Below are 13,516 nucleotides of genomic sequence, written 5' to 3'. Positions count from 1 at the left end.
AAGGAACTCCTCTGTTATACCCAAAATTGCTTCAGAAACAAATCTAAGTCAGCCTTTGTATTTTCCTGTCTTTTCTCTTGTCACCCTAATAGGGGAAGAGTTATCTCTGCATGTGTAGCTTATGCCGAAGATACCCCGATTTTTACCTCCACAGAACTAAAACAATAAGGAAAGATACTTGATTGTTAATTTCATTCACCCTCAATGAGCTGGTTGGAAATTTTTTTTAAAATCCCATTGTCCAGATGGCTTTTAGAGTGCATTTCCTTCTCCTACTCTTTGAGAAACACATCGTTACTAGCTAAACCAATAACTTATTCCACAAGATCTGGCTCAGTTTTCTAAAGCCTTCATCAAGAACTCTACTGTTGATAAAATTTGTGCTACAGCATCATGGTTTGTGTTGCATATCTTTGCCAAGCATTACAAGGTGAACATAATTTCTAGATCCAGATCCCCTTTTGGAACTACAGTTCTCAAAGATATCCTGTCATGATGCCACACAGGATATCGGGTAGTTTGGGATTCTGTCCCATTAGTCAGATTTGATGGATTGGATGAAATAGGATATGGAAGTTATGTACTTACCTTAACACTGGATCCTTTTCAGCCTAATCCCTCTAAATTGTCACCTTTTTCCTAAGGATCTGGAAGACCAGCCTGAACCTCTTCTGCTCTTTCTTAGATAGCATAAGGGGTATGCTATTTCGGTCTTGTTAGCATTAACCAGAAAAACTCAATCTGTGGTCAGTCAGAGTATGGGGGGTGGTTATGGGAGGTTTTTTTTTGAAAGACCTCAAGGCTTGGAGCACTGGCAGAAGGCCAGCTCAGATCCGACTAGCGGCTTGTGTCCCATTAATAGTATCAAATGCACTGGGATGAAAAGAATCCAGCATTACTTTGTATGTAACTTCAATTTTTAAGTTAATATTCTGTGATATTTTTGTGAAATAATATTGCCTTTCAGTTTATGGAAGACTAGCTAGTTTAAAAATATTTAAGTGCAACAGAGTTATGCTCAGAAGGAATTTTGGGATGGCCCCCCTGTTTTGCCTATTATAGTATCTCAGAATTTTGAAAACTGATCCATTTGCCACTTGTGCTTAATTCTGGGGTGTGTGTGTGTGTGTGTGTGTGTGTGTGTGTGTGCGTCTTTGTTTCATAATTTTATTTTCATGTTTCTGCAGTTTACCAGTAAACTAATTTAAGATTAGAAGAAGAATATTTAATGCACCTTTATCCACGAAGTAAAATTTAGCCAGCATGGTAGTGTCTGTCATCTAACAGTTGTATATCTTATCGGATAACAAATGGGTTCAAGTGAACTAGTAAGGTAAGACTTTAACTTTGAATTTCAGCTAAATATATTTTTTTCTATAGGGAGACTTAAGTGTTCCAGATGTACCCAAGTCAATGGCCTGGTGTGAGAACTCTATCTGTGTGGGTTTCAAGAGGGACTATTATCTCATAAGGGTAAATACGTCTTACTTTTTGCATTCTCTGTTTTGGTGTCACCTGGTGCAGTCTCTTATAAGTAAATGAAAATATATTTGCATGCATTAGAGAAAAATGCTCTGTTTTAAGGTTAACTTATTTCTTTTCAATTGAATATATTTACTCCATGATTTAAATTGATTGATTATTGTACTGGCTCCTTGTTTCTGTGATTGCCTTCTAAGACTTCTGTTTAGTGAACACTTTACCTATTAAGATTTGTGATTGTAACAGGTGAGCCTATGTACATTGATTGTGTTTGCTTTATCTTCTGTTTCTCTTAGTGTTGCCACATTGGTAGAGCCACCTTGCTACATAAGAATTCTGAATTAACCCTACATGCCTGCATTTGCTTGGCCACAGTGTTCTATTTTTGTGGATTAACAGTTGTCTTCTGGGCCTTTTTGTGTTGAGGTTACTGGTGCCTTCACTATTGTCTTAATTCTTCCTGTTGTACTGATTGCCTTCTGATATGTCTACCCAAACATAGACTGGGAGCATTACTCTAGCTCCAAAACCCTAGCCCAAAGGTTCCTAGAATTTATAAACTCAAATGCTATGGAACAACTTGTTACCACTCCCACAAGAGGGGAAAACATACTGGACCTGATCATCACCAACATGGGGACTCTATGCTCCAGACCAGAAGTGTATCCCTGACTGGTAAGATCAGACCATAAACTAATCTCACTGGATATTCACATCCCGACCCCACCCCCTGCCCAGAAAACCACAGTGAAAAACTTCTCTAAAGCAAATTTCACACTCCTCAAAACTGAGGTGGAATCCTTCAAAGCCCCCGGGCCTGTGGAAAATACGGCCCAGACCGCAGAATCCTTTATTAACGCATTCTATGAACACCTTCAGGAATGCATGGATCATGCGATCCCAAATAAAACCAAGACCCAATCCTCCAAAGGCAGACGTCCTGTCTGGTGGACCCCAGCCATAAACAAACTATACAATAGAAGGAGGAAGCTACTAAATGATAGAGCAAAATCCCAAAAAGGGAAGGCATCACTGATCAGTATTAACAAAAAACTATGGGCACACATAAAATTGTCTAAGGCCAGCTTCGAGAGAAATATTGCACAGGACACTAAGGATAATCACAAGGCTTTCTTTAGTTATGTTAGGAACCTGGGTGGGAATTCCCAGATATGCTCAGAATTAGTCCAAAATGACAAAAAATATACTGAACCCACAGACATTGCCAACATATCCTAGCTGACAGGTTCAGCGCAAACTTATCCCCCCACTCCCCACCAAAAGGGAAAATATCTATCCCAGCAGAGTGCTGCCCCCCTGACATCTTAGATGCTCAGGTAAGAGCCGCCCTCTCCAAAGCAAAAAACACAGCATCAATGGGACCAGACGGTGTCCCGGGCTGCATCCTACATGAACTCCAAGAAGAGCTAAATCCAAACATAAAACTACTGTTCAATCTCAGCCTTACTACAGGATATGTGCCCAAAGAGTGGCGTACAGCAACAGTGGTCCCTCTCCATAAAGGTGGTGCCTCAACGGATCCTGGAAACTATCGCCCCATAAGCCTGACTAGCTTGGTCTGCAAAGCTATGGAAAGGATCATCATGGACCTCATAAATAAAGATATTGGGGACCTACAAACACTGGATCCTACCCAGTTCGGCTTTGTTAAGGGAAGATCCTGCCTCTTAAACCTGGTTGATTTCTTTGAAACAGTCACCAAGGCCATTGACGAGGGAAAGGTGGTCCACACAGCCTACCTGGACCTCGCAAAAGCCTTTGATACAATACCCCACTCGGGCATTATAGATAAGCTCACCAGTTTAAATGTAAACCCCTATGTCACTAGATGGATTGCAAATTGGCTCAAGGACAGAACCCACATGGTTAGAATTGCTGGAGCCATGTCAGACTCCAAACCAGTTACAAGTGGTGTCCCACAAGGCTCAGTCCTGGGACCTCTCTTGTTTAGTATATATTTCTAAGAGGTACAGGCCAACACGGAAGGACTGTGGCTGACCAAGTTCGCAGATGACTGCAAACTGGGCGCCATAATCGACTCTCCAGCCGACACAAGCATCCTCCAAAAGGGCCTCATAGAAACAGACAACTGGTGCCAGAGCCATGGCCTCAAGCTAAATGCCAAAAAGTGTATAGTCATCCCCTTTGGCAAAAACAAAGTGCCCACAAATTACCACATAGGTGGTAATCCATTAAGTACAGAAGAAGTAATTAGGGACCTGGGGACCCAAGTTGATAGCAATCTCTCATTTGACAACCACGTGGCCAAAGTGGTTAGAAAAACATTTTATATAGCCCACCTAATCATGAAGGGATTCACATCTAGATCAGGGGACATCATCGTGCCTCTTTACTTATCCCTCATCAGGCCCATAATTGAGTACAATGCCCCTTTTGGGATGTACCTTACCAGACACCTGCAGCAACTGGAAAGACCCCAAAAGTACCTCACCAAGAGGATCAAAGGGCTCAAACAGATGCCATATGCTGCCCGGTTAAAGAAACTCCAGCTCTACTCAGTGGCATACCGCCTGTTCAGAGGCGATCTGTGCCTGACGTATAAAGCCATGTCCAACCCGGAATTAATGGACATGCTGCACCTCAGAAAATCCAAATCCCATCGAGCTACGCCGAGAGACTTGAACCTCAGCACTGAAATAAATAGGACATGCTGGAGGGACAGATTCATAACCCAGAGGCTCGCTTCACTCTGGAATAAAATCCCAGTCCAGGTTAGGCAGAGTCCTTCATTGACTCTCTTCAAGAGGAATCTTGATGAGTGGATGGGAGATCGTAGGTTTACCCCGGGTATCACTTCTGTGTCACTGTTAGACAGAGGCACAGTATACTAACCTCGAAAAAGGGCATAGCAAAATAAATTTAAAATGGGTGGCGAAAGCCAAACACATTCTGGCTAGGCTTATAAATGCCCTAGGGCAGATAGCCTAGTATGAACCTATGAACCTATGATGTAACATCTCTTGACTCCCACTTAATTTTCATTTCTAAGAGACTCATTAACCAACTTACTTAACAGGGCAACTCCTGTGGTCACTAAATCTGACCCTGATATTGCAGGAGGTTTGCCACAAGGACCAACAACCTCATTTTTTCACTGAGAATTTTGTCATTGTACAATACCCTGTTGTCACTATATCCACCCCAATAATCCAGGCGACTGGGGCGATCTGTCATAAGGGCTAACTTCCAAACTTTTTCACTGAGAATTTTGTCGATGTACAACAGCCTGTGTTCACTATATCTGACCCAGATACTGCAGGAGCTCTACCACAAGGGCCAACGCCCAAATGTTTTCACTGAGAATTTTGTCATTGTACAGTGTAAGCAAATTTAGCTGGAAGAACTTTGCAACTAATTATGTGCTTGCCCTGTACTTGAAATTAGCTTTAATGCCCCCCTTCCAAAAGAGTAGTTCTTGCACCCTAAGGCCCACTTACTAAGTTGGCCAATGTCCTTTCTCTTGGCCAATAGAGTATACTGTATGTGCCAGTTGGTCTCCCTAGCTGCCAGGTTTCTGCATTCAGAAAATCAAAGAAAATCCTGATGTTCTTCTTGTTTCACTGTTGCAGTCATTAAATTTGGGTTATCTGCTTGCAGGTAGCCCTCAGTCGGCCTGATTAACAAAGTCTTGGGTCCTGCGTCGGTTGCTGTCCCTTCTTCCATGACGTCAGGTCTTCAGGGGTATAAAACATGCATCTGATGCCATTACATCAGTCTTTCTTGCCGTGCGGTGCCCAAAGCAAAAGCAGTTCGCAAGTGCTGGTTGGCCGACTCCTGAAATTTTCGTTTTAGAGTTTCAGAACCAAAGTCTTCAACTTAAGCTAAGTACCCAGTTGGGGAAACTTTTTCTTGCTCCTTATCGATTTCAGTAAAAGTTAATAATTGCATTTCTTGTGGAAAGCAAATACCTCATAAAGATTTTCATTTGTACTGTATTCCTTGCCTAGGCCCTGAGCACGACGTACCTTGCTGTCGGTTTTGTGCTTTATTTAATCAGCGCACTATCCGTCGTTGGCATATTTTCCCCTCTAAATATTTCGATTCTCGGTTTAATTATCCAGAAATGTCTTCAGTTAGCCATCTGACTACCGGGATTCTGAAAAAACGCAAAGATAAAGACAGAGACAGGCCGCCAAGGTCCAAAACTGCTGACGACGCTTCTCCTAAGCCAGTCGCCAGTTCGCCGGTACTCAGTGAAGTGCTTTCGCAGCCGCGGATACCCGCTACTTCTGATTCGCACGCCTCTACTGAGACCCATTCAGAGTCTGGTATCCGTGAGTTGCTTCAAATATGGAACCCGCGGATGTCTCTACCTTGGATGGGTCCAGAGCCACTGTGCAGGCACCGGCTTCTGAGGGTATATTCAGGCCTACGGACTTGCATATTAAACTGACGCCTCCTTCTTTACTTAGCCATAAATCTCGATCCATGTCTAAGAAACCGATGCCCAGGCCACATGCTCAGGCCTCTATGCCTAAAAAACAGATAAGAATGGCTGAATATCTAATAACTCTAATCAGGGGTAGCCCAACCCCCCCCCCCTTCTAAGAGGCTTAGGACTGAAGTTGATTATGAATCTTCTGATCAGGATTCTGTTTTTTCTGATTCTTCTGATGATCTGGATTTGCCCGTATCTACTTATGAAGATTCTGATGCAGAGGACTCCATTCCCTCTGCTTCCCCTCCTGAGGATTTTTCTTTTGGGGAAACCTTACTTTTGGGGAAACCTTACATACTCTAAGGGAGCATTTCCACTGGGAAAGCCAGGATTTTTCTGATTCAAAAAAGGGCTTAGGGATTTCCTTCTCCTATCTCAGCATATAGGCCTTTAGCTATTCCTCCTGTACTAGACATTGTTGATGATGCTTTTTCGGAATCTAGATTGGCCCCTGATTCCCTGCCTCCTGCTCCCAGAAAACCTGACAGATACTACAGGGTCCCTGAGTCCCACAAGTTCCCTTTTCAAAAATCCTATTGCAGCTCCAGTGCTGGATAGATGGGGTAAGAAGGTTTACACTTCTGCTACCTTGGCCATTAGGGCTTTAAACTGCCAATTTCATATGTTAAAATATCAGCGACATGTTATTGGACTGCTTAAACAGAATGATGTTGATTCTTGACTGTGTGGAAAATAAAGAATTACAGGATTTAATGCATTCTGCTGAACAAGTTGGAAAACATACTTTGCAATGTGGTTTTGATTCATTAGAGGCCTCTTGCAGGGCTGCTGTTACTGGGTCTGTGCTCAGAAGGCATGCTTGGCTTAAGGAGCAATCTTTGTCTGATCATGTTAAAGCTAAATTGTTGGATGCTCCTTTAAATCAGGACTGCCTGTTTGGCAACAAGGCTGAGGAAGTTCTTAAAAAGATGGAAGAGAAAGCTAAATCTATGCAAACTGTTAAAGATTTTTTACAAGTTCAGCCTCCTAGATTTAGTAGGCACTGTCCCTCTAAGAAATGGCCCTTTCCAGCCCCTTCCAGGTCTTCTCAAGCCAAACCCAGACACAGCAAAAACCCCAGGTTTCAGTCCCAGGGGACACACAGAACTAAGCAGTGGGGGGCTCCACTTCCAAATCTGGGAATAATAAGACTCCCCCTATGGTAAGCTGTCTCAATGACTTCCTTTTAGAATTTCCAAGCACTTATCAATTGACTGCCCCTTTGGGGGGAAAGATTGCTTTTCATGCAAAGAATTGGGAACTCATTACCATTACTGCTGGTGGCATTTGCTGCAGGGGTAGAGGGGAACTCATTACCCGGGACAAATGGGTTTTAAATATAGTGTCCCAGGGATACAGATTTCACTTCCACACGTTGCCAACACCAAGTGGGTGGCTGGACCTACCCCCAAATCAGTGAGCAGAGGCTCAAAAACAAGTACTTTCTCTCTCAAGCATGGGGGTTATTCAACTGGTACCAGAAGAGGAAAAGGGACAAGGTTTCTACTTGAGACTTTTCCTGGTACCCAGAAAAGACAGTTCATGGTGTCCTATCCTGGATCTGTCTACGCTAAACACTATTTTGAAGATTCCAAAATTCAAGATGCTGACTCTTCACCAGTTACTTCTTATGCTAGGCAAACATGCCTGGTTGGCAGCACTAGATTTAAAAGAAGCATACCTACACATCCCAATCAGGGAATCTTGCAGAAGATACCTACACTTCAAAGCAGGCTACATGCACTATCAGTTCTGTGCACTACTCTTTGGTTTATCTACTGCGCCCATGGTATTCACAAAGTGCCTAGCTCCGGTTATTGCGTTTTGCAGGCAAAGAAATATTCAAATATACCCCATTCCTGGACGATTGTCTAATTCAGGCAGAAAGCCAGGACATGCTTTTGAATCATCTGGCCTTTGTAAAAAAGGTTCTGACTTGTCTGAGGCACACCATAAACAAAAATAAATCACACCTGGTACCCTGTCAACAAATTATATTCCTGGGAGCATGCTTGAGTACAACTTCCCAGATGGCTTACCTCACGACAGAGAAACAAATTCATTTGACAACCTACTTCAAACAAGTGTCCACAAAAACCCTGCTATCTGCAAGACAAATACTGCAAGCCTTGGGGTTCATGGCCTCCTGCATTCTTCTAATTCCATATGCAAGACTGCATATGAGGAAACTTCAGTGGTATCTAAAAAGCCTATGGTGTCAACATTCTCAGGACCTAGAAACAATGATTCCTATCATACCTTGTCTACACCTAGAGTTTCTTTGGTGGGCAGAGACCTGCCACGAAAACAAGGGACTACCTTTCACACCACCCCCTGCCACCCAAACCCTAACAACAGACGCATCAGACTATGCATGGGGGGCTCACCTGGCAGGGAAGTGCATTCAGGGCAAAAGGAACCCAAGTCAAATGCACCTGCATATGAATCTAAAAGAAATGTTAGCTTTTCAGAATGCTCTAACAGCCTTCAAGGACCACATTCTTCCAGGACAACTAATGGTATAGATGAATAACACCACTGTTATGTGGTACATAAACAAGCAGGGGGGTACACATTCTTACCCCCTCTGCAGACTAGCCAAGGCACTGGGGAACACAGCCTTGAGCTACCAAGTGCACCTACAAGCTCAGTACCTGCCAGGAAAATTAAATACACTGGCAGACGGACTAAGCAGAAACCTCATGGACCCACACGAGTGGAAACTGGAACCAAGGATTTTCAACATGTTGACAAGCAAATGGGGGGGGGGCCCAGATATAGACCTGTTTGCCTCTCCCCAGAACTACCAACTGGACAAATTTTGCACAAGGACTCTCCACAAACAAGCCTGGAAAGTGGATGCTCTGTCCTTCAGCTGGAAAAACCTATCAGTCTATGCCTTCCCCCCCTTTGCCTCAGCTCTCCAAAGTACTACTAAAATCAAACAGGACAAACCAAGGATAATTTTGATTGCTCCAGACTGGTCGCGCCAACACTGGTACCCCCTCCTGCACAGTGTGTCATGATTATCTCCATGGCACCTGCCTCAGACACCTTCCCTGCTGTCTCAGCAGGAGAACCAGATTCTGCACCCTCAGCTTCTAACACTGAACCTTGCAGCCTGGCTAATTACTTAATCTCTCCTTTACCATCCCTCGGCAAACCTGTAATGGATATCATTTTAGAGGCAAGAAGGCCTAGTACTAGAAAATATTATGCTGAAAAATGGAAAAGATTCTGTGCCTGGAACCAATCTCAAGGGATGAGCACAGCAGCACCCAGTTTACCTCAGATTTTACAATACTTAACTGAGATGCTTCACAAGGGCCTGTCTTTTTTCCTCCATTAAAATCCACGCCTCAGCCATTTCAGCTCATTATAACAGAGAACCTCCCCTCTTCTCTCATCTACTGCTCAAGCAGTTCCTCAGAGGGGCCAAAAATTTGAGACCACTCAGGAGAACTCCAACCCCAGCCTGAGACCTTAACTTTGTCTTAGAGAAACTCACTCTACCTCCTTTCGAGCCAGCTGCTACTGCAGATTTAAAATTTCTTTCTTGGAAAACAGCTTTCTTTTTAGCAATCACTTCAGCTAGAAGGGTATCTGAATTACAGGCCCTTATGGCAGTGGAGCCTTTCATCATCTTTCATGCGGACAGGGTGTCCCTCAGGACCAATCCATCCTTCATGTCCAAGGTGGTATCCAGTGTGGCTCTTAATCAGTCCATTCATTTGCCAACCTTCTTTCCCAATCCACAGAATAAAGGGGAGCGGATACTGCATTCCTTAGATGTGCACAGACAACTTAGATTCTACTTGGACAGGACTAAACCGCAAAGGAAATCTGAACAAATGCTGGTGGCATTTGCTGCAGGGGCAGAGGGGAAGGCTATTTCAAAGCAAATCATTTCTAAATGGATAAGCCATTGCATTTATTTCTGCTATAAGCACCATGGAAAACCTATCCCCAGAGGATCAGACCTCACTCCACCAGGGCTGCATCAACCTCTACAGCCTTTCTCAGAGGCATCTCTACCACAGGCATCCTAGAAGCTGGTACCTGGAGTTCTGTACATACTTTCACCAAGCATTATCATTTGCCGATTTTCTCTAAATCCAGAGCTGGCTTTGCCACTGCAGTCTTGCAGGGCTTTATACCTGGACCTAATGCTATCTAAATTCCTCCTCCCAACCATAGCTTTGGGAATCTACCCAAATGTAATGACTGCAACAGTGAAACACGAAGAACATAGTACAGATGTGTACACTTACCATAAATGTAGATGTTCGAGTGTATTCACTGTTGCAGTCCTGGTTACCCTCCCTCCAGCCCCCTAAATTTTTTTGGCTGTACCTTTACTTTCCTTTATTATGTTTAAAAGCCTTTTTGTTGTATTTGCTTTTTTGTTGGAGGTATATCTTTGTACTTTTATATTTAATTGCTTCCCATTAGGGGGGGCACCTAACATCTCGGGCAAAAAAAACTGATGTAATGGCGTCGGCTGCATGTTTTATACCCCTGACGACCTGACGTCATGGAAGAAGGGACAGCAACCGACGCAGGACACAAGACTTTGTTACTCAGGCCAACTGAGGGCTACCTGCAAGCAGATAACCCAAATGTAATGACTGCAACATTGAATACACTCAACATCTACATTTATGGTAAGTGTACACAACTGTACTTTGTACCTTTCTGTTAATTGCTTTGTACTAGTTGTAAACTGATTACTCTGTTATAATTTGACCTGAACACCACAATATATTGGTCTAGAATGCTTCTAACTTGCACTAAAAAAGCAAATAAATGAAAATAAAAAAATATACTGTTATAGTTTTCAGAATAATAGTAAACAAAACCTTAAAAAACTTCTGCACAGCCATTAAAGAAATTGTGCATCTTGGACAGAAGCTCAACCCTAACCCCTCTCCCAATAACTCACCACTTGAATTTTCTATACAGTTCAACTCCTATTCCATATATAGTGTAGCACCTCTAACCAAGGATTCCCAAACATCTAATCCTAACCTTGACCAACAGCCATGTATCACCACATCCACTTTCACCTTCAAACCTGTGCCCACATCCTATATAAAATTATCCTTAAGCAACACAAATGATGCTCTACTTCAGCTGATTACCTTCCAAGTGATTACCTTAAAATAGCAGCCAGTAGCATTGCCTATCATGTCTCAATCCTTATAAATTGGTCATTCCAGGAATCTCATGTTCCCTGTCTCTGAAAAAAGTCACACATTTTCCCTCTGCACAAAGGAAGAAATTCAGTAGACATTACTAGCGTTATATCTAAAGCAGTCTTATCCCCCACTCCAAAATACTTGAAAAATGTATTTAGAAGAAATTGGTAAACTGTCCTCTGTAGAAAGAACTCCTATCCCCCACACAACATAGTTTCCATCCTTCCCCTAGTGCTAACACTACCCTTCTAACATATGTAGACACTGCCAGTAAAATTAGAGGTAACGACTTGTATAAAGCCTTCGTCACAGTTTATCACAGCAAACTTTTACTTCAGTTGACATCATTAGGTCGGTCTCAGCCCACCGTTCTATGGTTCAAAAGCTACCTTATCCAGTAGTTATCAGTAAAATGGCACTCCACCCTCTCTCCATACCTCACAGTCACCACCGATGTACCACAGGGCGCTATCCTTGGTTGCCTCCTATTTAACATTCTCACCAATACCCTACACACATCACCACAACAGGCCTACCTAATACAGTACACAAATGACTTCACACTCATTTGCACATCTGACAACATGGCACACCTCCAAATATTACTCAGGAAGCTTTAACAGCCACTGAAACATGGTTTTGCAACCCATAACTCATGCTCAACCCTAAAAAAATCCAAACTACTATTTTTTTCCCAAATCTCTCCCTCATGAAAAGAAAAAAACAAAATTTAAAGTCCTCTCTTGATAATACAACCATTGAAGTCACTTCTTATAGCAAATTATTAGGAATGATAGTGGATGGTAATCTTAAATTCGACCTGCATTTACAAAATTGCATAAGAACAATTAATCAAAAACTAGAGATGCTTTATAGAGCCAAAAACTTTATCACGATTGCTGCTAAAACTGCACTTACCACTCCTTATTTTCTCCTCACATTTCTTTAAGGCACTCCCATCCTTACCAACTTTCAGTCATCACAAAAATCAAAACTTGAGCAGTGCTCTAACAAATTTGCTAACTTTGCAGCAAACGCCCCTGTCAGAACCCACCACTGTCTTGCACTAAAATGCCAAAATTGGTTAGAGCTACCCCACCAGCCTACATATACACAGCTTCTTACCACCTATAAAATTATCCTGAATCCATCTGCTTGTCCAGTACTGAATACTATTCTGCATAGCTGTATTCCCAGTTGGAAGTTACAATCCAATGACTAAAAAGTCCAGTCTGTCCACAAACCTGTCATATTTGCTGGGCATTTTCTATATTGTACCATGTTGCAAAGGCCTGGAACTCCTTACCTGTATCCATCAAGTTAATAACCCTCCCTTCCATCCTTCAAAGCCACTATGAAAGACTTCCTAGCAAAAAGCTGGCTCTGTTCTTGCTCAAATCCAAGATAAACTATATCCCTAAATGTGAACAAATACCTATTCATACCTTACACCTCCATACTGTTCTTCACTCACTTCCTTACTTCTAGCAATTTTGTGTCCCATAGCTTTCTCTCTTAATGTACTATAAGCCTGCTTTTCTCTCACTTCATATTGCAATTCCTGTCTGTATTATACTAACTTAATCTAATTTCTCTATAAACTGGCTAAAATTTCTCTAAATATTAAATCATTGTCATGTAGCTTGTATATATTCTTAACAAGTGTTTTTTGTATACTGTATAATTTGGTATAATTATTTAAACTGCAGTTTTCGTGTATTATTTTTAAAGATTGTAAAATTATTGATCTTAAAATGTTTTGTAACACTTTGGAGCTGTTCTGTCTGGGCCTCCACTGAAAATGGGCTCCTACCCAGTCAGACTTTCCAGTAATCAAATGTCAAATACATTTGTACTCACTCTTTGTTATCTCCTATGAGACCTGTAGTCTTATTCTTTTCAGACTTTCCCATTTTACAGTTGTTCTGTCCAGGTCTCTCTATTTTGACTGTTTAGTTTACTGGGATATAATACAATGGCCAACAGTATTGGTAAATAATAGGATTTGATGCTCTGTATTGAAATTTTAAAATGTGGGATTTGTTTGCTGTTAAATTCTATGTGGGTAAATTCATAATAGCATAGGGCTGCCACCTTTTAACAAGGCCAAAGTGGGACATGGGGGTGTGGCCAATAGGACAGGGTGTGTGACCAATATGACACTGGCCACACCCCCACCATGACATCACCAGAGGTGTTAAAGGAGATGCAGTGTTACATTTATGGATACAACATTGTGACATTACAGCATACTGAAAACTCAAACCATTTAAATGAAGTGAAGCATTACTGCAAAAAACACATTAAAGTTTATTTACTGCATCAACTGAGTAAAGGAATAAAAAATACTCTACTC

General features: G+C 42.1%; 1 protein-coding gene across 5 annotated transcripts in view; it reads left to right on the top strand.

The window, feature by feature from the left end:
- The window catches only part of VPS39 (VPS39 subunit of HOPS complex), a 1,019,836-nt gene that overhangs the window by 542,509 nt on the left and 463,811 nt on the right, over positions 1-13,516 (top strand). For all 5 annotated transcript variants that reach the window (XM_044074020.1, XM_044074018.1, XM_044074019.1 and 2 more), the window contains exon 7: positions 1,381-1,473. In XM_044074020.1, coding sequence (XP_043929955.1) covers positions 1,381-1,473 — 93 coding nt within the window. The remainder of the gene's footprint in view (positions 1-1,380; positions 1,474-13,516) is intronic.

Source organism: Protopterus annectens, chromosome 6.part0 (assembly GCF_019279795.1).
Source record: "Protopterus annectens isolate FY-2018-M chromosome 6.part0, PAN1.0, whole genome shotgun sequence".
NCBI lineage: Eukaryota > Metazoa > Chordata > Ceratodontiformes > Protopteridae > Protopterus > Protopterus annectens.
Note: the sequence above shows the minus strand (reverse complement) of the source record. Positions and strands in the feature narration are given on the sequence as shown.